The sequence below is a fragment of the Cavia porcellus genome, unplaced genomic scaffold, assembly GCF_034190915.1.
Source record: "Cavia porcellus strain 051 isolate PalLab524CR breed Dunkin Hartley unplaced genomic scaffold, mCavPor4.1 scaffold_13, whole genome shotgun sequence".
Taxonomy (NCBI): domain Eukaryota; kingdom Metazoa; phylum Chordata; class Mammalia; order Rodentia; family Caviidae; genus Cavia; species Cavia porcellus.
In genome coordinates this window covers 5310967-5334774 of record NW_026947496.1, presented here as the reverse complement: position 1 = coordinate 5334774, position 23808 = coordinate 5310967, and the positions used below count along the sequence as shown (strand labels likewise).

Below are 23808 nucleotides of genomic sequence, written 5' to 3'. Positions count from 1 at the left end.
CATCCAGACACAAACCATAACAACTGTCTTAGGATCTTTAAGAATTGTCACTTTTGCTTTCTCATATACTGTTTTCCAATAATCGTCTACAGCGTTTCTTCAAAAATTTAAGTCCAAAGAATATATTTGCCAGCAAATAGTAACATTTGAACATTCAGAAAAAGTCTGAAAGCTCAGTGAATTCTATCCATTGGGACCCAAAAATAATTTGACACCATTTAAAGACATATTTCAAGTGGATCAGGAGATAGGGTCCATCAACATGCTCTATATAAGAAATATAATTAACCTGAAAGAGGGTTTAAAAACATGTTTCAGAGGTTTTATTTGCCTGTTGAAAAGACATTTGTGGGACTGGGGGTTTAGCTCAGCATCATAAATGCCTGCTTGGCAAACATGAGGTTGTGAGTTCAATTGCTGGTACAAAAAAATTTATGAATACTTTTCTCTTTTAATGATATTTCTATGTTACTATCAGTGTATATTTGTACGCCAACATAGTAAATGTTTGTGCTTAAAGGTGGTGGTGGTTGGTTAGCCTAAGTGTAGAAATAATGAGACATTATGTTTTGGCCAATATTTGTATTTTAAGTGCTTTTTTGATGTTTTGAGTTGTTCTTAAATCTAATATACAATAGCATACAACTGACAAGAAATGAATAAATAATTTTGATAACTACTTGTACAGTCTAAGAAAAACAGTATTTGTTGGAAATATATCTCTAGTGAAAGAGGGTAGGTGTTCCTTCTCTGCTCCAGTTTGGCCCAAAAGTCTGCAGAAAAACTATGTATTACTATGTCTCCTTATCAGAGCCGGGCTTGGAGCCAGGGTTTTTGGGGTGCTAACTGAAGGCCAAGTCCCAACCCCGTTTGCAGGTGATAACTTCCTGTGACTGGCAAATGGCAAGGACTCTGTGAAGAAATAAAATATGCATGCGAGGTCCCACCGAGATTTGAACTCGGATCGCTGGATTCAGAGTCCAGAGTGCTGACCATTACACCATGGGGCCCCACAATGTAGCTATTGTTTCCAAATTCTTGCTGATCTGGTCTCCCATCCCTTCTTCCCATCCCTTCCCTTCTTCCGCAGGAATCTGATGGCTACCTGGACCCCACTGCCACCCCCTACATCCTTCGCACCTGGCAGAATTCGGCACCACACTGACTTCGGGGCGCCAAGACCCCTGCTCTGTGCGTCTCGCTTTCCCCAAGGGACTCAGGAGCCGGAGGCCTAGGGTCAGACCACAGCAACCAGAGACGGCGCCCTCCGTCGCCGCCGGAGAGTGAGCCCAAAGGCCTGCTCTCCCCATCTCTATCGGGCCTTTGGCTCCGGAAAACTGTCTCCCACATGGTGGCACCGGGGACTTTGGAGGACGCGCGTGAAATCACTTCAGTCACGCGTGTGTGGAGGGGGCTCTGGCGTTTACGGAACCTAAAATAAACGTGCAAGGACCTCGGGGCTGCGGGATCCAGCAGCCCTGGGTGCAATGCACGGACAGTGGTGGGAAGGGGACCCTTCTAGCCAATGGTGACCCTAAGGTCCCAGCCTTGCGCGCGCCTTTCAAGGTGCTCACTGAGACCCGCACGGCATACCCACGCGTGTGCACAGACGCGCACACACAGGCACGCGCGCGTCCTTCCCACGAACTCCTCGTGGCTTCGGGTTCCCCCGGAGTTGTGGAATTCCCCATCGGAAGACCCATAGGACGGTCCATAGGACGGCTGCGTCCCACGCCCCCTCCTTCGCGCCCGGGGACGCCCGCTGCAGACCTCAGCTGGGAAGATGGAGACGATCGAGCGATTCCAGGTGTCTGCGGGGAGGACAGTAAAGCCTCGGGCGAGGCTGGAGTGGTCCACGGGAGATTCAAGCGCCAGACCCCGGGCAGACGGAAGAAGGCGCCGCGACAGCTCCCACCCGGTCACGGGCGTGTGATTAGCGCCGCCCAGAGGTGGCTCCGTGCCGAGCTTCTGAAGCAACGGGAAGGCAGAGCCCGGGCCCAGAGAGCTGCAGGACCTCGGCCGCGGGGACCTCTCTGGGGAAAGCGCGGTGGTCCGATCCCACCCGTCCCTCCTCATCTGCGGGAACGCAGTGGCCTCCAGGGACCGAGTCATTGTCGAGGTCCACACCTCAGAGACCTCTGCTGCAGTCTTTAGAAAAAGGCTCGGGGTCAGTGAAGAAGAGTGAAATTCATCTGAAAAGAGGCAGAGGATTTGGAACCAGACACGGACCAGCTGTTCCTCGGCCGAGGCCGTGCGCGCGCTCGTGCCGTAGGTTTGCTCTCCGCGGTGCGCCAGGCACGGGGCACAGCAAGAGCCGGGCCTCCCCGGAATAGGTGTCTATTGGGGGAGCTTGGAGAACAAGCAATCCATCCGAGCGGGTGCGGGCAAGGAGTTTAGGTTGCGGGGAGCCCAGGTCAAGGGGCCCAGGCAGAAGATCCCACGGGCGGAGTCTGGAAATCAGGAAAGGAGGGAGTCGTGAGAAGAGGGACCGCCAGTCCGTGGAAAAGCTACGCTCCTTACGGCTGGTGACCAGAGCAGGAGTGCGGGGGGCCCATCCTCAGAGCCAGCGCTGCCCGAAAGGGCAAGGACGGACGTCCGAGCTGCAGCCATCGCAAGGGGTCGCTCCCAGCAAAGCCGCACACCTGTTCACTCACAGCACACACAATGCGAACCTTACCTCAAAAGAAGTTTTAAACAGAGGCACACATGCTTTCTAGGAATCAAGCAAAGGGAGGGGAAAATCAGGATTCTCCGCTCGCACTAAGCCAAGTGTGTGCAAAAGTACTTGTGAAGGTCCCACCGAGATTTGAACTCGGATCGCTGGATTCAAAGTCCAGAGTGCTAACCATTACACCATGGGGCCGGTGAGAAGCCCGGCGCGATGAGCTTTCCTTGTGATAAATGTTCATCCGAGGCTTTGCTCAGCAATCGCGAGCTTCCGGTTGTTTTCGGCAGATCTGTGCCGCCCCCTAGAGGGGGCTTGGAAGAGCGCGGGACTTTTGTCCGTCGCTCACCCTGTAGGTCCGAGGTGCCTGAGCCCGCGCTGGGTCCAGCCTCAGGGCCGGTGTAGCTCCCAGGGTGTTTTCCTGCGCGGCTTCCCAGCTCCCCTCCAATCCCCGGCCTCCGCGAGACACTGAGGCCCCGAGGGTCCTTCGAGGCCCGGGGTGCATCCCGCGCCCACCCTGCTGGGCTCCAAGCCGCTCCTGCCGCAGAAACAGGCTGAGGCCAGGGCATCCCCATGTGTTTGAGGCCAACTGTTGCAGTCAGCGGTTGTGAGAACAATTATAATTAGAATACAGATATTATATTATTTTATGATGGTCACCCAGAGTTAAAACAAGAAAGTGCAGGAAATCTATCCATAACACTAAAGACACAGAATATTCAGCCAAGGGCCTGGATCCCACAGCAATGTCCCACGTAAGTCCAGATGAATACCAAGAGCCCACGACAAAGCCTCCCACAAGTCCAACTGGAGGTCTAGCGCCCAGGAGAAGGACTCATGCCAGTCTGTTTTATAGATCTGCCCTTGGAAGTTAGAAAGTCTATGCTAGCAGGGTGAAGGAGGTGTGCTGGTAGGTTGAAGGTTCTATGCTGGAGAAGTCACACCCAAAACAAAAACCAGGGCTGTCCTGAAAAGCACCACAGCCATTCTCAGTGACAGAGGCGCTGAGCTCCTCCAAGGATAAGAACAGTCGAGCATATGCCAGAAAGCCAGCCTGAGGAGTTCATCCTGGAGATTAAGTGGTACATGTCTTCCCCTCCAGAGCCAGGAAGTGATGTGCGATGTAAGGACCAGAGCTTCTCCAGGCGAACCAAAGGCTCAAACTGCCACACTTAGAGAAACCCACAGCGCCTAACTTCCCCTTTTCCACATCTCTATGCTGGCTACTTTCCTCAGGTGGAACATCTACGCTCAGCATGGTGGTGATTTAATTCCTCTGGTGTTAAGTTGACCACCAGTGTTTAATCCATAACACCAACCTTGGCTATGATATTCATAAATCATGAAGTCAAATGTAAAATGAAATAAAGTAAAATTCCAATAATTAATGAGGATATGGAAACTCATCTGGTATGCTTCACATCTAGAAATAAATTCTAGGAGGTAGAAGAAAAATGGACTGTCTGAGATGAGCTATAATTCCTTTACAGAATTATGGAGTTATTTCTTAGAAATCAAGTTATCTTGTGTCCTTTGGTTTTTAGCTCACTAAATCAAATTCTGATCAGTAACTTCTCAGGCCAGGCACATTTTCCACCACAATATGGTGATGTCCAGTTTCACGGCTGCTTCTGGTAAAGTCTAGCATTCTGAAAACATTCCTAGGATGCAAACACCCTAATACCGCCACAATGGTCAGGTTTCCACCAGGAATCTGGGAGACACACTCAGGCCCTAGCAGTTCGCGTGCTGAGGCATCAGTACCTCCTGTTTATAAACGGAGGCTCAGGGCCACAGTGCTGAGGGAGAAAGCAAGGCAGGCAGCGCCTGGCCCGCCAGAATCCGCCCGCAGCCCTAGATTCCGGTGGGGGAGAGCGGGCCCCTTGGGGGTGCTTAGGGGGCAGGATGCGCCTAGATGGATTAATGCCACTCTGTTGGGGGGATAGAGTTGGTGCTGGGCTCTTCCTGCCTCTGTCCCTCCCCAAGGACACTGTGGAGACCAGGCCGCCCCAGACACACAGCCTGCTGGGCTCGGGCCTGCACTCAAAGCTCTGTTCCTAGGAGTCACCCAGCGCCAGTTCGTGGCAGCAGTGCCCACGGACTGTGACACTGCTCAGGGCCTTTCAGCTTTCAGTTCCACGGAGGGCTCAGCTCCAGCTGGTGGGCAGAGGGAATGGTCAGTTCTGGGAGGGAAACGTGGTGACATTTTTAAAAACTGAGAAGCCTTGTGTGATAGAAATTGAATCTAGCTACATATAAGAAGATAACAAAACAGCTACAAAACAGGCTGCACTTACTCTTTTTTCTAGTTTATGCAAATTATTATTATTGTTGTTGTTGTTGGCTTCAGGGATCAAACTCATGGCCTCATGCTTGCCAGGCAGGTGCTGTATCCCTGAACTGTTTCTTCAGCCCAAATTTTATTATTCATTAAAAATGAACCACCCGGGGCTAGGGATTTAGCTCAGCAGCATAAGCACCTGCCTTGCAAGCAGGCGGTTGTGAGTTCAATCCCCAGTACCGACAAAAAGGAAAAAAGACAAAAAAAAAAAAAAAAACAAAAAAAAAACACCTATAGTACTTTAAAGTTTAAAGAGGTGCGTACAATTATACATGTCAGACACTGTGGACTGAACTAATTTCCTCTCATTGTTCAATCAAAAACAGAGAAAAGCCATTACTATTTATACCTTAAACATCTGAGACTTTTGCCTCAGTATGGAGGTCTGAGTCTGACATGGTGACTCGAGGATTTCCCAAGGGGTCAATTTGAATGCACACGGGGGGTTCATAACTGTTCCCCCAGCTCATCTAGAAGCCGAGCTGCCATTGAGTCTCTTAATTGAGTTGGTGAACATTTTTCTTCTGAAGAATCAAATACAGCAGCAGCATAAGAGATCTACAAACCTAGGTTATATCTTCCACAAATGTCAAGGATTTATTTTACTCAGAAATTATGTAAGTGAAAGGATTTTGCCCCATTTGGGACACTGTAGCTGGTAAAAAGCCTTGGAGGCGAACCCAGGGGTTCTATCTTCCCCATCTTCCCCGCCCCTAGGAATTCACCTGTGGTGCCAAATGAATACTAATGGGCTACCTGCCAATCACTAATGCCCCTTAGGCACCAGCCCAAACCTAAGCTACATGTATGCCCCCACACCACGTGTTCAACGGAGAGAATGCCAGGCCACGGAGACAATGCCAGACCCCGGAGGGTCAGGGGTCTCTCCCCCCATTCTTAAAATAAAGGTCATTTATATTTCATACTTCTTATCTTTTCAGGCGCGCCAAAATTCTATCGTATGGTTCCCTGATCGGGAATCCAATTCTATCAATAAGGAGTTTCAAAAGATCTTTATCTCATTTTTTAAAACATTACTTAAAGGAAAGTTAAGCAATAACAGATGATGATATAATTTCTACATGTTGGTATAGGATATATTTTGAATAAAATCAAAGAGATTAGGCAATATAAAGAAACCAAACAATTATAAAGCATGGTTTTGAGGAAGTGTTTGTGATCTGGGGTCCTTTGAGATAATATTCTATGAAGGTCGGTCCCTCACCTGAGAACGCTCACAGATTCTCTGGGGAGCAACAGGAAGGATGCAGGATATATGTAAGCAGCGTCAAAAACAGATTTATTGGCTTTATACTTTTTTTTTAAAGAATGTCTCAAACTCTTTCTGTGTGAAAGTAGAATTGGAGAAACACACGTGTGTGAAAGGGTGTCCTCAGTGGCGCAGCCATTGCTGCCTCCTCCCGGTCCACACTGACAGGCTTGGGAGACGCAGGGCGGTGCTTTCTTTTTGCTCTTTTGGAGAAAGGGAAAGTCCCAGTTTTTATTGGGGGAAGCAAAGGTGCCTTGGTGATGTTCTTTGGGCTACGATGAGGAGATGGAGCGATGGGCATGTCTCAGGTGGGGCACAGCAGGAGTTTTATTTGGCTAAGAATCCCACATCTCTCTTATCTGTGCGTTTCTTAGATCGAGGCCTGGTGACTGGTCTGTTCCTTGTGCTTGTGAGATTCTGCGTGTACTTGCAGTGGGAAAGGAGAAATCAGCAGAACCTTCCCCAGAACTGCTGGACCCACAGATGCCACCTCAGACTTACTGCTGTTTTCCTCTCTGTTCAAGTCAGCATTTTCATTTTATTTTGTCTTTTCTAGATAGGGTTTCACTGCATAGTTCAGGCTGGCCTCAAGCTCACTTTGCATACTAGCCTAGTTTCAGACTTGCAGTGATCCTCCTGCCTCAACCTTCCAAGTGCAGGGATTACATGTGTATCCCTGTGTACACGTGAGGGCGCTTGGCTGGTGTTCATTTTTTTGCAGCAAAGGAGAGAGATGAATTGTGTCTTCCAGATTAAAATTGTGAATATCAGTGGAGCTGATAAATTTCTCCAATTTTTGAGAGCAGTTTTTTGATTTTCACTTCTGTTCCATTTATACTTTGATGTAGTCTTAGATTTTCTTCTGTTGGCTTTTCATTTGTCTTTTTTTCTTGTTTGTACATCTCTGGACTTTTTTTTTTCCAATTTAGGTTCTAAAAATTACTTCTTTCATTTCGGTAAACTGTCCTATAGAATCAGCTTTGGAGATACATTAAATTTGTCTTTGTTCCATCGGTGGGCAGACATTTTTTCTTCATTTTTTGGGATGTGCATGTTTACTATGGAATCTACATATCTGATTGCTTCCAGTTCAAAAGACTGCACTCCAAATGACTTCATCGTCACCTGAGGTGTCACACTGGCTTAGATTATTAAAATGTCTCTTTGTGTGGCAATAGACCTCGCTCCACCTGACTCCAAACCAGAGCATACTGTTTTGAGGACTGGGAAGACTTCATCGTCACCTGAGGTGTCACACTGGCTTAGATTATTAAAACATCTCTTTGTGTGGCAATAGACCTCGCTCCACCTGACTCCAAACCAGAGCATACTGTTTTGAGGACTGGGAAGTGTTTGTTCTTCTGTTTGGATGGTTCTCCTTGTACTGGAAGGTCAGTTTCTCAAAAAGGAGCTGGCGTGAGCAGTGTCTTCTGTTTGTTGTAAGTCCTTCTTTCAGTGCGTACACCTGACACGCGAGGTAGAAACACGCTTCTTAGCTGTAGAATGATATCTCAGGCTTCTCTCACTTTGGATTTCTTATTTTCCAAGCTCAAAACTAACATTCTGTTGTTGTCTTGGTAATTTTCTTTAGCAGTGTACAAATGTTGGTAATTACTTGGTTTCCCAGTCTCTGCCAAGTTTTTCTTTTCTTTCATTTGTTTCTTTATGTCTTCAGGACTATCTCGAAAGGATCTTTTCTGACATCTTTCCTTGGCCATCTTCTGCACTGGCCAGTAGCTGTGTGGCTGTCACCCTCTTCCTCACATCCTCAGCCTCTGCAAAGCTGTTACGCCTCAGCTGAACCCTGAGCTCCAGGCCACCTGTGCCCTCTTGCATGGCCCACTCCAACTGTGGCTTCATTCAATCTTCAGGAATATGATTTCTTTCTTTCTTTCTTTCTTTCCTTCTTTTTTTCCTCTCTTTTCTTTCTCTTTCTTCCTGAGTCAGGGTCTTGCTATGCAGTCCAGGCTGGCCTTGGGCTCACAATGATCCTCCTGTCTCAGCCTCACAAGTGCTGGGATTAGAGGAGTGCGCCTCCAGGCCTGGCCTAAGCGTACGCTTATTCTTTACAAGGCTCTGTGCACGTCTGAAAGGAGGAAACCTGCAACTAAAAGGTAACCAGATCCCTGTCGGTGGATGTGACCTGCTCCCCATTTTCTGAAGAAACAAAATCCTCTAGAGCTTTTTCTTCTGTTTCTTTGGGTACAATATCCACTGTGGCCTACTCTTTCTAATAAGGTTCACTAAAGAATTTCAGGACCTTAGGTGGCCTTAAAAATGAGATACTATAATACAAGATACAAGGTTCAGAGTGAGCCAAGTCAGGTGAGGGCAGGATCCTGCTCCCATGGTTAACCTTCAGATACAAAACTGCTCAGAATGTGATGTGGCCGGTTAAACTCTTTTTCACCTGCACATGGGGATTTGTGCATTTTAAATCTGTTGGTGTTGCTATCCCAAAATACACTAGGTGATCTATGAGTGACAAAGTTCTTGTCACTTTATAGAGGCTGGGTAGGCGCACAGGAGTCCGATCAGCCATGGCTCCGCCTCCGGAACGGCAACCGTCTTGTTCTGCTTCACTCTCCTTTGTTGAGGTCGCCACCATTCCTGACAGGAAACCTCCAAAGACTGCATAATCCCGCCGCACTGGGGCTCAGGTTATAGTACAGGAGACTGGGGACACAAGCATGAAGCGCCTAACAGCGTCTCTATCTTAAACGGGTTCCCCACCCCACCCACCCGGCTGCTCAAACTCCTGTAAACGCACAGCCCCCACCAAGAGCCCTACAGCCTGACCTCTCTTAGTGCAATCCTCTCCCGCGGTGGCAATGTTTTTCCGGCAGCCAACACTGGTATGATCCCTCCATTAATTCTGAAAGGAATGTACTTTCTCCCGCTTGCTCAGGGAGCAAAGAAAGCCCTATTATATTAGTTTAGCAACTGTCTTAGTTCCTTTTTACTCGTTGCTGAGACAAAATACCTGAAGCCTCAAGTTGGGAAAGGAAAGGTTTATTTCGTTCAGTTTTTGGAGGTTTCAGTCCACACTCAGTTGGCTCCAAGGCAGGCTGGCATAGCTGGACCGCAGTTCATGGCAGCTGCAAACAGCAAGGCAGAAACTGGGCAAAAGAGCTCAAGACACAACTTCGTGCCATTACGTTACATCCTGGCTCCACTCCTATGTGGGTGTAGCACTGACACCATCAATCCAAGCTAGACAATGAACCAATCACAAATGCACAATGCAAATGTATGAGGCCTGGGGGCCACCAACATAAACCATGACAGCAACGAACTCAAGTTACCTTGGGTTGAAATAATCACCCTCAGTTTAAATTGTGCCTATATTTCAGAATTTTACATGGTTAACTCTCGGTTCCTATCGTCCTGGTAACTGATATCCCACCCAACAAACAGGGTGGACCTGGGGTCCTGCTGTCCCTTGGCACCTCCGTGCCCTTCCAACTTTTGGTCTGAGGCACATTTGCTCCACTGAATGGGCTAGCCAGCCCCCAGCCCCCAGCCCCAGCCCCCAGCCCCCAGCCCCCAGCCCCCAGCCCCCAGCCCCCAGCCCCCAGCCCCAGCCCCAGCCCCACTATGTTAGGGAACATTTATCACAGGTTCCTGGCCTTTTAAAGGTACTAGAGAAAGTGCTAGTTCTCTTTCAAATATGTAAATGGCTCTGAAAAGAGCCTTTGGGAGTGGAGTGCAGGCAGCCCAGTGGCGGCGAGCGCGCTCACTTGGAGCTCGTGTACTTGGTGACCGCCTTGGTGCCCTCCGACACCGCGTGCTTGGCCAGCTCCCCGGGGAGCAGCAGACGCACGGCCGTCTGGATCTCCCGAGACGTGATGGTCGAGCGCTTGTTGTAGTGCGCCAGGCGCGAAGCCTCGCCCGCGATGCGCTCGAAGATGTCGTTCACGAACGAGTTCATGATGCCCATGGCCTTGGACGAGATGCCCGTGTCCGGGTGCACTTGTTTCAGCACCTTGTACACATACACCGAGTAGCTCTCCTTGCGGCTGCGCTTGCGCTTCTTGCCGTCCTTCTTCTGAGCCTTGGTCACCGCCTTCTTCGACCCCTTCTTCGGGGCTGGCGCAGATTTCGCGGGCTCGGGCATCCTGCAAACAGGGTGGAGAACAAAACAGGCTGGCTGGAGGCCGACCGGGCGCTGCCCTATATAGCCAGCGTTATGCAAATGAGGCTCACAGACGGTCTCTGGCGATTGGCGAGTTCTCTCTTGTGACGTCACCCTGAAGTCCCACCCAGCGGGGGAAATTACGCAGCCCTTACAGCCGCGTCCCATTGGTGTAAACGAAAATCAAAAGCGGCCAATCGCACGGCTTCCTTTTCGCGCCCAGAAGACGCTATAAAGGACGCTTTCTATACTGGCGAGTCTACTGACCTGTAGGTTCACTGTGTATCTCGTCACAATGTCTGGACGTGGCAAGCAGGGTGGCAAGGCTCGCGCTAAGGCTAAGACGCGGTCTTCCCGCGCTGGCCTGCAGTTCCCAGTGGGTCGCGTGCACCGCCTGCTCCGCAAGGGCAACTATGCCGAGCGCGTGGGCGCCGGCGCCCCTGTCTACCTGGCGGCCGTGCTGGAGTACCTGACGGCCGAGATTCTGGAGCTGGCGGGCAACGCGGCGCGCGACAACAAGAAGACGCGCATCATCCCGCGTCACCTGCAGCTGGCCATCCGCAACGACGAGGAGCTCAACAAGCTGCTGGGCAAGGTGACGATCGCTCAGGGCGGCGTGCTGCCCAACATCCAGGCCGTGCTGCTGCCCAAGAAGACCGAGAGCCACCACAAGGCCAAGGGCAAATAGAAGTTGATTAAGATGACTTGGCCTGTCCCGACCAAACAAAAGGCTCTTTTCAGAGCCGCCAATACTTCCTTTGGAAGAACTGAGCACTGGTACAAAACATCTTACTTATTTGTTCTGAATCACACAGCAGAGGATTATCAGCCTTCAGTAACTGTATCACCCCGCTTCCTTGTACTTCGCTTTAGCATAACAGCAGATGAAAGCTCAGTGTAGTGTTTCTCCTTGGGCTTTGCTCTAAGATTTTGCCACTCTAGTTACCACAGAATCTCATGCTTCCAGCAGTGGGTCAGTTTTAAGTCTAGATGTAGCATTGGTTTTCCCAGTCTTAGCAAATGTAAGAACCTTAGGACACAGCTTCCAACCCAGATTTCCAAAGTGTCATAAGCTTTTTTGTTTTGGAAATTAGGTTTCTGAGCCCCAGTAACACCAGGATAAACAGGTTTACACTACTAAAGGATTTTATTCAGGTTGTAAATGTGGACATTAATTGGGTTGTCTTCCCAGTCACTTCTCATTGTTTACTGAAGTGTTTTCTAAGCCTTTTATCCCACCCACGCAAAGTTTGTGCAAAGTTAAGATAGCTATTCATTTGTGTCAGCATGATAAAATTCTTTTAAACTGCATTTGATCTGATATTTTTAGCCTGATTTATGCACTGCTGGGCTATTTACTAGCACAGGAATTAAATTTAGAATAGCAGGAAAGAGTAGTGGAAGTTTTATATTATCTGAAACCGAAAGCTAATTGGTACAAGGAGGATTTCCTTGGAACGAATTATTAGGCTTTAAATTCCTTATACAAGTAGGAATCTATTAATGTAAATCTAGGAATCTATTAATGTAAATTAAGTTCTAAAAGTGAAGGCAAGAGGTGAGGACGGGTTTTAACTGCTCTAATTCGGTAATCATTAACTACTGATCATTGGGAATTTGGTAGCCTGAATCATAGTGTTGTGCATATACAGAGCACGCAGGGTTTCTAAGACTTAGTGCCAAAAAAGTAAAATATTTAGCACTATTTTAGATTGATTACATACTGAATTAAAACCAAGCAAAATATTGAAATTAATTTGTCCTGGTTTTACTTTGTTCTGTTTTGGCTTCTAGAAAAAATTTATTTCACTTGTATTTATTTCCGTTGTAATTAGCTGGTATAAAGTACACTTACAGGGCAACAAAAAATATGCCCCAGACAACCAAAACGGTCAACAAAGTTAGGGGAAAAAAATATTTGAAATAGCTTTTGCTTTCCTTGACCAATCCGATTACAGTTGGGTGAGCGTTGGCTGGTTTTCGTCCAATCGCCTTTAGGCTCCGACTATAAATTAGCGGCCAGTCCTGTTCCTCAGATTGTGGTGGTTCCGGCCCTGCAAGAATGGCTCGTACGAAGCAGACCGCTCGCAAGTCCACCGGCGGCAAGGCCCCGCGCAAGCAACTGGCCACTAAGGCCGCTCGCAAGAGCGCGCCGGCGACCGGCGGCGTGAAGAAGCCGCACCGCTACCGGCCCGGCACTGTGGCGCTGCGCGAGATCCGGCGCTACCAGAAGTCCACCGAGCTGCTCATCCGCAAGCTGCCGTTCCAGCGGCTGGTGCGCGAGATCGCGCAAGACTTTAAGACCGACCTGCGCTTCCAGAGCTCGGCGGTGATGGCGCTGCAGGAGGCGTCTGAAGCCTACTTGGTGGGGCTTTTCGAGGACACCAATCTGTGCGCCATTCACGCCAAGCGCGTCACCATCATGCCCAAGGACATCCAGCTGGCGCGCCGCATCCGCGGGGAACGAGCCTGAACCCCGTGCCACCCTCCCCGTCCCCAAAGGCTCTTTTCAGAGCCACCCATATGCGCTCTGGGAAGGGCTGTAATTCCTGGTTGCCTCCTTTCACTTGCTGGGTACGTGTGTGTAACAGTTACTTGCGGGAAGGGGGATTTTTGTAGGTTAAATGCTTTCACAATATTTGCTTTCTGGCAAAATCACTGGTGGCTGTACTTGCGTGTTAGCTCTGGTAGAATGACCTCACTGCTGTTCCTACCATGGTATCTATTGTCTACTGCAGCACAAATCTTTAAAAGATTGCTGTGTTAAGGCTTGATGCCATTTTTTCCTACGGTTCCGTGCCTTGTAAATGGGCAGTAGTTACTTGTGTCTGCTAAAATCGCTAGTGACGGCATGGTTTGTAAGTCATTTGCAGGAGAGACAGCTGAGGCAGGTTTCCCGGTAAATTCCCTGTAAAATCTGTATTTCGGATACTTCTGTCGTAGCCATCCTGTTTTGCTTAATGAGGTGGTGCACGCCTGTAATCCCAGCATTTGGGAGACAGGCTGGAATCCTGTGAATTCCAGACCAGTTTGGGCTCCAACGGGAGTTCCAGTTCAGTCTGAACTACACAGGGAAGACCCTGTCTCAAAAATAAAAGGTAACTAACAGCCTGACAAACCTGGCTTTTGTGTAAATACTCTCATCAAGGGTTTGTCAGGCTGTTAGTTGGAACTCCTATAATCCCCACGACTTCACCAGTGTATGTCACATTGTATCACTTGGTTAATGTGGTGTGTCCCTTTAAAATTCAGGTTTAGGAAAGAATATTTCTGCACACCTAGCAAGTTAGCACTCTTTTTTAAATAAATGAGTGCACACATGGGTGCACAGCAATTGTGGAAAACCCCAAATGAAAGTGAAAACTAACCCAAGTGTAGGCATCAGCTTCCTGTGTGGCCCACACCTGGCTTTACTCCACCCATTCTTGTATTCCAAATTGTGTCTGTAAGTTTTTCCTGCCATCTTCCTTTCTCATCTGAGCATTCTTCACACCTTTCCCTGACATATTCTATCTGCCTATCATTGTCTCTTTACAGTGAAATCAGACACAAATCGTCCTTAAATTGTCAGCTTGTGATAATACGGAAGTAGAAACGTCACAATTTTTGTAGTTTTAAAAAGCAGTCTGCTGTTTCACTTGGTGGTTTATGCATGTTATCAGAATTGGCCACAAGTGTTCATATTTTTCTGAAATCAGATAACTTGAAAATATTGCAGTCTGCTCATGCTGCTGTGAGTGAGCCTATAAGAAAGGATACCCATGATTTGGACAGATGGGACCTTCATAATGTTCACATATGGTATTTATGATGATTTCAATATATTATGAAACATTCAGTTTCATAATATAGTTCTAATACTTTCTGTTGGGATCACATTAAACTATAAAAATATGACTGTCCTCTCTCCAGAATTAGTCTGCCTCAGGAAAGGAAAGAATGCGATTCTGCAGAGAAGCAATGCCCAGAAAACTACAGGGAAAGGGGATTCCTGGTGATCCAAGCTTGGGGCAACTGCTAAACACATTAGTATTCTTGAGGGTGTCACCTGTGTATTTCCTTGTTGCATACTGAGACACTAACACTGGAAGGCTACATGGAGATTTTTAAAGTTTAAAAACTCATCAGTACTCTTGCAGGACTAAAAGACTCCCTTTTCTGGAAATAAGCAGCCAAAACTATCTTCCCAATTAACTTTTCCAGTTTAGATCACAAGTCATTATTTATTCCTGCACAGTTAGGTATAGCTAAACGTGCATTGATATTCTCTCTGAGTATACTTCCTGTGCTGAGCTGCAACAGTCTTGTAATTTTCTAGCTGTATTTTCTGAAGTTTGAGTATGTTTCCATCTTACGAGAACAGAGCTCTTCACTGTAGCGTGTAACAGCACAGAAAAAGGAATACTCCAAGATGCCAGATCAGACTTTTGCTAATAGTGATGCATTTACTAACATTTATTTACTAAATGAGAGTAGAATTGCTGATGATCAATCAGTCTGTGATAGATATTTTGACTTTCTTGCATGTAAGAAATCTAGAAGGTAGATGAATATGTATGTCTTAAACTCAGATTTATATTGTCTGAGATAAACATAAAGAGCTGAGTCATTAGTGTTTAAGAAGTATTTAAGCTAAAGGCCTACAAATCCTCTGTGTCGTGTCTCTAGCAACCTTTGGATTACTGCCAATATTGAATTTCTTGTAACTTGCCTGGCTCCTAGTAGAGACCTGAGCCTGGTGTGTGTTTTCTGCTGGATACCTGTACTGTTCTCTAATTTATTCTAATCCTCAAATCAGCTTTATCCTCCTCAGATTTTACTCCTCCCCGCTACACCCCCCCTAATTCCCTATGCTGATTTATTTTGTCATTGTTGTTACATTATGCTTTTGTGTGCTTTTACCCAATACATTGTTTCTTTGTGATAGGCACTGTTTTATTTATGTTGTATTTTTAATGTATGGTATCTCAATGTGAAATAAATCACTCTTTGAAATGAGTTAGAATTTAATAAAAGAGGGAAAAGATGTAAGTCCTTGCCCCTGAATTTCCTGAGGTGGCAAGACAGTAAATGGCATATATATTCCAGTCCTCTTCAAGTGCCAAAACCACAGACTTAACTTGCTGCATGTTTCATAGGTTTCCTCAGAGGAGTCCATCTAATAGTGCTCTTGGAATGACAGCAGAGCTCACTTCTATCGTTATTCAAAAATCAAGTTTGACTACTATACTTTGCTCTCTACCTACCATGCTGTGCTCAAGAAATACTTGATTCATATCAAGACCTGTTAAGATAGGCCTATTGAGCCTAGGCCCAATAATGTTTTACAGCATAGAACTACAAAATATCAGAACATGGCATGTAACTCTAAGATAAAAATTTTGTAAAGTATCATCTCATTGGTGCACCAACACACACAGGTGACGGGCTCTCGAGTTCTAAGGACTCTTCACTGGCAGGGAAGGATCCCCAACTCCTTTAATTATGAAAACCAAAAAGAAAAAAAAAAAACCCACTAAAGTTAATGTACTAGTAAATACCTACATTTTAATTTGCACAAACATTCTGAGTCCTTTTGAAGGGCTGAGGAAACGGCAAAGGACTATAAGTTAGCGTTAAAACTGTTACCTGGCACCTTTACCCTGCTTGTTCAGCTGTTACTATCAAGTACTAGCTTCAAGTAGTTATGAAAATCAAATTTGTAATACTAGGTACCTCATACTCTTGAAATGCATGATAGGTACTCTACTTACATTCCTAAGCACCTCTGAACGTCAGATTAAGCACAAATGTGCATCTAACTTTCACAGCAAAACTTTTTGCTCGTTTTAATTTCCAGTGTTAATCTCTATTGCACCTACAATGTTATGCTCATCCTGGAACCATAACCGACTCTGCACGGGGAGGAGCTCTAATGCTGTCAGTGTGATCAGAGTTAAACCACTTTAACCATGACAAAGGCCCATGAAATCAGCCAAAGTTCCACACACTGTAAGACCTAGTGTTACCTTCTTTTACGACTAGGTAAGTGGCTCTGAAAAGAGCCTTTGTTTTTCTCGAGACAATTGTAAAAGTTCACTTGGCCTTGTGGTGGCTCTCGGTCTTCTTGGGCAGCAGCACGGCCTGGATGTTGGGCAGCACGCCGCCCTGAGCGATCGTCACCTTGCCCAGCAGCTTGTTGAGCTCCTCGTCGTTGCGGATGGCCAGCTGCAGGTGACGCGGGATGATGCGCGTCTTCTTGTTGTCGCGCGCCGCGTTGCCCGCCAGCTCCAGAATCTCGGCCGTCAGGTACTCCAGCACGGCCGCCAGGTAGACAGGGGCGCCGGCGCCCACGCGCTCGGCATAGTTGCCCTTGCGGAGCAGGCGGTGCACGCGACCCACTGGGAACTGCAGGCCAGCGCGGGAAGACCGCGTCTTAGCCTTAGCGCGAGCCTTGCCACCCTGCTTGCCACGTCCAGACATTGTGACGAGATACACAGTGAACCTACAGGTCAGTAGACTCGCCAGTACAGAAAGCGTCCTTTATAGCGTCTTCTGGGCGCGAAAAGGAAGCCGTGCGATTGGCCGCTTTTGATTTTCGTTTACACCAATGGGACGCGGCTGTAAGGGCTGCGTAACTTCCCCCCGCTGGGCGGGACTTCAGGGTGATGTCACAAGAGAGAACTCGCCAATCGCCAGAGACCGTCTGTGAGCCTCATTTACATAACATGGGCTACATAAAGCCGCGCCCGGCCGGCTTCCATTCAGTCTGTTCGGTTCTCAACCCTGTTTGCAGGATGCCAGAGCCCGCGAAATCTGCGCCAGCCCCGAAGAAGGGGTCAAAGAAGGCGGTGACCAAGGCTCAGAAGAAGGACGGCAAGAAGCGCAAGCGCAGCCGCAAGGAGAGCTACTCTGTGTACGTGTACAAGGTTCTGAAGCAAGTGCACCCGGATACGGGCATCTCGTCCAAGGCCATGGGCATCATGAACTCGTTTGTGAACGACATCTTCGAGCGCATCGCGGGCGAGGCTTCGCGCCTGGCGCACTACAACAAGCGCTCGACCATCACGTCTCGGGAGATCCAGACGGCCGTGCGTCTGCTGCTGCCCGGGGAGCTGGCCAAGCACGCGGTGTCGGAGGGCACCAAGGCGGTCACCAAGTACACGAGCTCCAAGTGAGCGTGCCTGCGCTGCTGCACTGCTGGTACCCCACCCCCAAAGGCTCTTTTCAGAGCCACTCACGTTTTCTAAAAAGGAGCATTCACTGTTTTCGCTGCCTTTTCAAGTTTGTTGGGTCTTACATATCTGTGTTAAGTAGGTAAGCTTTTAAAAACTAAAGGTATATAGTTCTTCGGTGCTGGTCGGTCCAGGTATGTGTGAAGTTTGGAATGGGGTAGCCTGTTGCTCTTTGAAGAGAATAGAATAGTGGTACCGGAACCCCGTCTAGGGTTGAGATAGTATGAAACTCAAAAAAACACCCATGAGGTTGTTTTCACTGCTGTGGTTTTCTTCCAAGGCACCGCTAGGGTGCGCATTCCTTAGCTGCGCTATAATCGTGGGTACAGTTAGACTTGAGTTCCTTTTTCTTTTCCTTTTTACTGGAGATCGAACTCACGGTCGCGCGCTTGCAAGGCAGGCGCTTAGGCCGCTGAGTTAAATCCCCAACCCGAAGACGCGAGCTCTTGAGCTGCAGCCCTTGTCCTGAGTGAGCGGGTTCCATGTTTTATCTCCCACCAAGGTTGCTTCACGCTGGGGCCCCGTGCGCTTAGACCTGCTAGGTACAAGTTGGACCCAACACAGTAGTCTGTCTCATCCGCTTTGTTTCCGTCTGAAGTAGCCTTGACTTTTATGCCCAGCTGATAGCTGCAGAAAAGGCAAAAAGCGCACAGCAGGGAGGACCAGACGCAAGACCACGCGCAGGAGCTGCGGGATCTCACAGGGCCGGCTCTACTCCAAACCCACCTTAGCAGGAGGTGCCCGAATCTCAGAGCAAGCAAGGCTGCAGTGCAAGGCTCACCTTTATCGTGGGCTCTCGGGCGACCAGAGCCTCTTCCCATGCCATCCAGTGGTACTAGCCAGTAAGCCCGGTACCACCATGGCCCAGGCTCCTGGAGGCACTCGGGACCAGCCTGGCTCTCCTGGTCTTGGCTCTTTGTGGAGCCCAGCCCAGCCAGTCACCATCTTCAGACATCACCAAAGCCCAGGGACTTTGATTGGAGACATTTGCACGGCTGGGGGATCCCAAAGATTCAGAGCCTTTCAAAAGCTATGCAGAAAGGCCCATTCCTTATACAAAAAGATTAGAAAATTCATTTTGCATTATTACAGAGGATGTTCCTGCTTTAATTTAGAGTGGAAAGTCACAGAAAGAATGGACAGAAAAAGAGTGGGCCACATGGTAAGCTGAGGACATTCCCGCCTGTTTATTCAGATTCCTTTCTCTACAAGCAGGTTCCTTTCCTCTGGGAATAGGGACAGCTGGTCTCACAGGAGGGCCCCATTACCTGCTTCAGGGGTGAAAAACAGGACACTGAGTCCCTCCCTTTCTAAATTACTCAGTTCAAAATATTCAATGTGCCAAATCTCGTATTTTAGTGTAGTGTATCAGTGCCAGTCCAGACATTATGCAGAGCTGTAGAAGTCTTTTATTTTTTTTTAAATTTATTTATTTATGAGATTGGGTTTCACTATTTAATTCAGGATGGCCTTGAACTTGCAGTCATCTGCCTGCCTGTCTCTTGGATGCTGGGATTACAGATGTGCACTACCAATCCCTCCAAGTGCCTCTTTCAAGGTATCCAGGTTCAAGAAATGATACACCAAAGCAAGTTTCTTTGGGTGCTAAGTACTTTAATAAGACCCCAGAAGCAGAGTCTCTCTGGCATTCTTGTCTCCAAAGCAGGTCACAGAAACTAGAACCCATCTTGCTCAAAGACAAACACAAAACTTGACAAATATTATTCCAAGCCTCCGCTCCCTTCTGTGTTTGAGCAGGGCCGAGGGAATTCTCCAGCCTGTCTCTGTGTTGGTAGATCCGAAGATCCTGGTTCTGGGCCTGCCTGCCCAGCCAGGGTGGAAGAAAAGCCCCACGGAGAGGCCGGGACACTAGATCGAAGCACCCGGTGGGTTTCCCTTCACTGTCACCCTCGGGTCATGCCCTTTGTGTCCAGTTGTTCTGACACAGCTGACATTTCATCAAACTCGAGCAAAACCTGGGCAGTTCTCCCTGAGTCATTTCTGAAGGCTCTGTGTCATGTAAAAGTCTCATCAAATAAATTTCTTGGTGTTTTCTTTTGATAATCTGGCTTCTATTAGAGGAGTACTGGCTATGACTCTTAAGGGGGGACCATGTCTTTTTATTCTACAATTTGAATCTTCTCCAATCATTAACTGCAAAGCAATTACATCAAAACCACATCAAAGCTGGAGATATAGCTCAGTGTTGGAAGGTCCCACACGCAAGGACTTTATTTCCATCCCTCGTATGGCACACACAACCCCACTCATGCTATCCATGATGGGAAATGTTGATGGCAGAGTGCTGGAATAGCGAATATAACAACCATTTTTAGGAAAATGTCCTGCTATTAATCAAGTACCTTAAATAGTCTACAGCTGTGGTAAAGCATTTTCCTTCTAAGGTATCCTCAGGAAGTAATTATGTAGTTTTTATTTGTAATAGAAAAACATTTGAGAAAACACTTTCTGGTTAAATATTAGATGTTTGCTAAAGTGTAACAGAAAATTCTTATGATGGAATATTAAGGAATCATTTAAATTTTTCCCTGAGGTAAATTTCCCAGATTTTTAGCTGCAAGCAAGATTCCGTTTGGCAAGGAAAACTGTTAGACTAGAATTTTAGTAATACTTAAGGTTAAAAATGGGACTTCAGCAGAGAAAATTGGAGGTACTTGGAGGTACTTAAAGATATGTCTGATTAATGAACTGCAAGTTAAAACTGCATTATGGATAAGTCATAGGGAATAAAAAGCAAAAATTAATACTTTTTTTTCCAAACAGTATCGACATGTAGTTCAGGCTGGTCTTGAACTCACTGTACAGCCCAGGTTGGCACTGAACTTGCAGAGATCCTCCTACCTTAGCCTCCTGAGTGCTAGGGTTACAGGAGTGCATTTACATTCATGCTCGTTTGCACACTAATAAGCTTAATTTCAGAAGTGTTAAAATACACCTGGACAAAAACAAACCTTAAAGGCCTCTAAATACATGTTTTCCATACTGATTTAATGCAGAACGTTACTAAAAACCACTATTAGATATTTGGTCCGTTAATAGCTTCCACAGTAGCTATATATATTTGAGATAGTTCGGACCCCAGCATAAAATACAAGGAAGCAAGAAATTGGGAGCAAAGTCTTTATTCCAGGCCTGGTGATGCAGCCCCCTTAAGATCGACCCAGAGACTGCCTAACAGACTAGGGGAGGGATATTTAAAGCTAAAAACCTGCAAAGCTGTAAAGCTGTTGACTTAGTTCTGATAACTTGTGGAACTCTTGGTACATTCTGTTACTCCCACCCTGCGGTTATTATCTCGGAATAGCACACCTGCAATAACATGTGGAAAGCGGGTAGGGGAGTTAATTTTCTTGGAACAGCATACTAGCAATAACATGCGGAAAGGGGGTAGGGGAGTTACAAGAAGCTGAAACTTAAGTTTTTACAAGAAATAGAAACTTAACCCTATCGAGACTGCGTATACAGAACAAAATGGAGGCGCACTGGTTAGAGTTAGGCCATAACATTCCCCTCTGATGTTGTGACTGAGGCCAATTCTTTGGCCAAATGCTAGGGATTTTGGGGAATGAGCTCATAGGCTTGCTGGCGGATCATCATCAGCTTTATGTTCTGCATTTGTTGTCTAATATATGCAGTTAGTTTATTGATTATACAAGGACATATTGCAATCAAGACTAGCAACCCTAGCAATAGTCCAAGCAAGGGCAGAAGATAAGGCAGAATTCCATTCCAGACACTCCAAAAGGGGTTTTCAAATAGCTCTCTTCTTCTTTTTACCAGGGCTTCCTGCAACCTCAAGATTTTATCTCAAACAATGCCAGACTTGTTTACATAAAAACAGCATCGTTCTTGCAATGCCGCACAGATCCCTCCTTGTTCTGCCATCAGGAGGTCTAGCCCTCTTCTATTTTGAAGAACTACTTCAGCTAATGAATCTATTTGATCTTGAATGTCCTGAACAGCACTAGATAATGCCTAGTCATCCTGTAACCCTAGCACTCAGGAGGCTAAGGTAGGAGGATCTCTGCAATTGACGACCTGGTTGGAAAGTTGAACAGAGACTCCCACTCCTGGTGCCTCCATACCCAGGGCTCCTGATATTCCCAGACCTACCAATAAAGGAATAAGTTGAACTTCCTTCTTTGAGTGGCCTGTAATGTAATCCAGGCTAGAAATGGGGACAGGCTCGTCCCCGGGTAAAACCTCTATTGTCAGGCAACAGGACAGCTATAACATATTCCTGACCAGTTAGTTGGGAGGAAAGTATGGGCCAGATTGCCTCCACAGATGAACACTTGTCCTTTGGCAGGACAAAGAGAGGTAATCTAGTTAATTAAAGGACTACAGTTAACAAAAGCAAGGAAACCCACGTTGATATCAGAAGTATCATTATGAAAACTTCCTTAGAGACATGGAGAATCTCTAAACCCTATTGGTTGTACTCTGAAGGGGAGACCAACACTATTTATGTGACCTGGTCGCTTTGGTGGCGCCAGGGTAGCATTGGAGGGGATCGCAAGAGGTATGGGAGAGTCTTGTGCTATGCATAGCCAACAATCTTTAGCTAAAGTTGGGTTGGAAGCATTTAAGGCCCTATAACTGGCTCCTAGAATGTCAGAAGTCTGAGCATCCAAATCAATTCCCCGTGATTCAGGCAGCATCAAGGGGTGGTAATGCACCTGGGGAAATATTTTTTCTATTTAAACCATTCTTTAACCACGAATTCTCTGGTCTTATCCTGTGCACCGCCTCCATCAGAGATATGTATTGGGGCCACCATGCTCCAGCACACGGGTTTACCAATCTTGCCGCTACATGAGGCTTGGCGGTATTTTGAATTTCCTATTACCGTCAGATTGACAAACCAATGGCCCCCATCACTCCCCATTTTTGTCCTCAAAAGTTCAGCAGTGAAGTAAGTTTTGCCGTCTTTGCCTGTATATTCCTGCACCGAGTCATAGCAGGAGGAGTGCATTTCTGAATAATAAGGACAATCTTCAGGGCATGGCCCAGGTTTTTCTTTGCATTCCTACATTTGAGTTACTACTACTGTAGCGGCAGGCCTAGCAACAAGAACTGCTATTTTGTTTCCATAATCTGTGTGACTGGTCTGTACAATTTGCCCTCCCCCACTACCACAGAAATGGCCTCCTCCACAATCACAAGGACTTCCATACAGCAATTTTAATAGCTCTACTCCGTTTGGGAGAGGTCTGAACCCTCTATGTGAGGTCAGTAACAATGCTATGAAAATCCCCAGTAGTGGTATAGAAGGGGCAAAGGCAAGCAAACTAAAGCAGTACATGCCTGATGCAAAGTATGTCTAGTCAACTTTAAGGGGTTACCAGTCTGCTGTACAGTCCATTGGTGTGGTCCTTGTAGTTCGCGGTTACTAGGGGCTTCACCTGTTGAGTATGGTGAACCCACGGAGTCTTTCCGACAACCTTGACTGCAGTGGGGGTACTGAGAACCACGGTGAACCCCAGCGGGGTTCAAGGGAATCCCAATGATGGGGCTGTATCAAGACTGAATGCTCACATCAGTAAAGATCTACGAGGTAAACAACAACAAAATATATATATATATATAGGTCCCAAGCATACAAACTATTTGTGCAAGTTGGAAAAAATGAATTGTTCCAAAACTCGGATGATCAAGGACACGCTGAGGAATGGCTATCATAGCAGATTCACGCCGAGTGACACGCGGAGGTCACCTGGCGTGGAGACGACCCCCAAGCGTTTGCCTAGCCAGCCCCACCCGGCCTCCCGCGTGGGCGGCGGCGTTGTAACCTCAGCTCCCCTCTTGTCTGCACCTCTGTACACCGCTGTTTTTTTTTCCCGCGTCCGAGGACAGCGGATTAAAGATTCACGACAACCGCTGCGGCGACCAAACTGCTCCACCCCAAAGCGCAGGTGCGGAACAGGCGGCCTGGCCCTCGGCGTCGCTTTTCCGCCCTTTCGCTCGCTCCCCGGCCGGGGCGGGTGTAGGGCTTCCCGCCTAGCGCCGCAGTCTTCATGCCGGTCCGCATGGGGCTGACAGGGGAGGGGCTCCCGCTGGGCTGCTGGCGCGGGCGGACCGGAAGCGGCGAGCCCGCCCTCCGCGAGGTGGCCACGCCCATGACCGCTTTTTGCCCGCAGCCCCTGTCCCCGCGTGGGGCCG

At 47.5% G+C, this 23808-nt stretch overlaps 5 protein-coding genes and 2 non-coding genes across 7 annotated transcripts; 3 read left to right on the top strand and 4 right to left on the bottom strand.

The window, feature by feature from the left end:
- Nucleotides 1-938: 938 nt before the first annotated feature.
- Nucleotides 939-1010, bottom strand: Trnaq-cug (transfer RNA glutamine (anticodon CUG)). Its single transcript has one exon. It is a non-coding gene; the product is annotated as a tRNA-Gln (tRNA).
- A 1781-nt stretch (nucleotides 1011-2791) lies between these two features.
- On the bottom strand, nucleotides 2792-2863 carry Trnaq-uug (transfer RNA glutamine (anticodon UUG)). The gene has a single exon. It is a non-coding gene; the product is annotated as a tRNA-Gln (tRNA).
- Nucleotides 2864-9272: 6409 nt separating this feature from the next.
- On the bottom strand, nucleotides 9273-10442 carry LOC100735982 (histone H2B type 1-C/E/F/G/I). Its single transcript, XM_003463213.4, has 2 exons — nucleotides 10017-10442; nucleotides 9273-9374 (listed from the first exon to the last, which is right to left on the bottom strand). The coding sequence occupies exons 1-2, from the start codon at nucleotides 10391-10393 to the stop codon at nucleotides 9314-9316; spliced, it is 438 nt and encodes a 145-aa protein (XP_003463261.2). The 5' UTR covers nucleotides 10394-10442; the 3' UTR covers nucleotides 9273-9313.
- A 219-nt stretch (nucleotides 10443-10661) lies between these two features.
- Nucleotides 10662-11164, top strand: LOC100734314 (histone H2A type 1). Its single transcript, XM_003463208.3, has one exon. It carries the CDS (start codon nucleotides 10707-10709, stop codon nucleotides 11097-11099), a length of 393 nt encoding a protein of 130 aa, XP_003463256.1. The 5' UTR covers nucleotides 10662-10706; the 3' UTR covers nucleotides 11100-11164.
- A 1270-nt stretch (nucleotides 11165-12434) lies between these two features.
- LOC100735425 (histone H3) lies at nucleotides 12435-12935 on the top strand. The gene has a single exon (XM_003463212.4). The coding sequence runs from the start codon at nucleotides 12474-12476 to the stop codon at nucleotides 12882-12884; it is 411 nt and encodes a 136-aa protein (XP_003463260.1). The 5' UTR covers nucleotides 12435-12473; the 3' UTR covers nucleotides 12885-12935.
- Nucleotides 12936-16457: 3522 nt separating this feature from the next.
- Nucleotides 16458-16927, bottom strand: LOC134478450 (histone H2A type 1-H). Its single transcript, XM_063259776.1, has one exon. It carries the CDS (start codon nucleotides 16871-16873, stop codon nucleotides 16487-16489), a length of 387 nt encoding a protein of 128 aa, XP_063115846.1. The 5' UTR covers nucleotides 16874-16927; the 3' UTR covers nucleotides 16458-16486.
- A 240-nt stretch (nucleotides 16928-17167) lies between these two features.
- On the top strand, nucleotides 17168-17656 carry LOC100734596 (histone H2B type 1-C/E/F/G/I). The gene has a single exon (XM_023562138.2). It carries the CDS (start codon nucleotides 17188-17190, stop codon nucleotides 17566-17568), a length of 381 nt encoding a protein of 126 aa, XP_023417906.2. The 5' UTR covers nucleotides 17168-17187; the 3' UTR covers nucleotides 17569-17656.
- Nucleotides 17657-23808: the final 6152 nt, after the last annotated feature.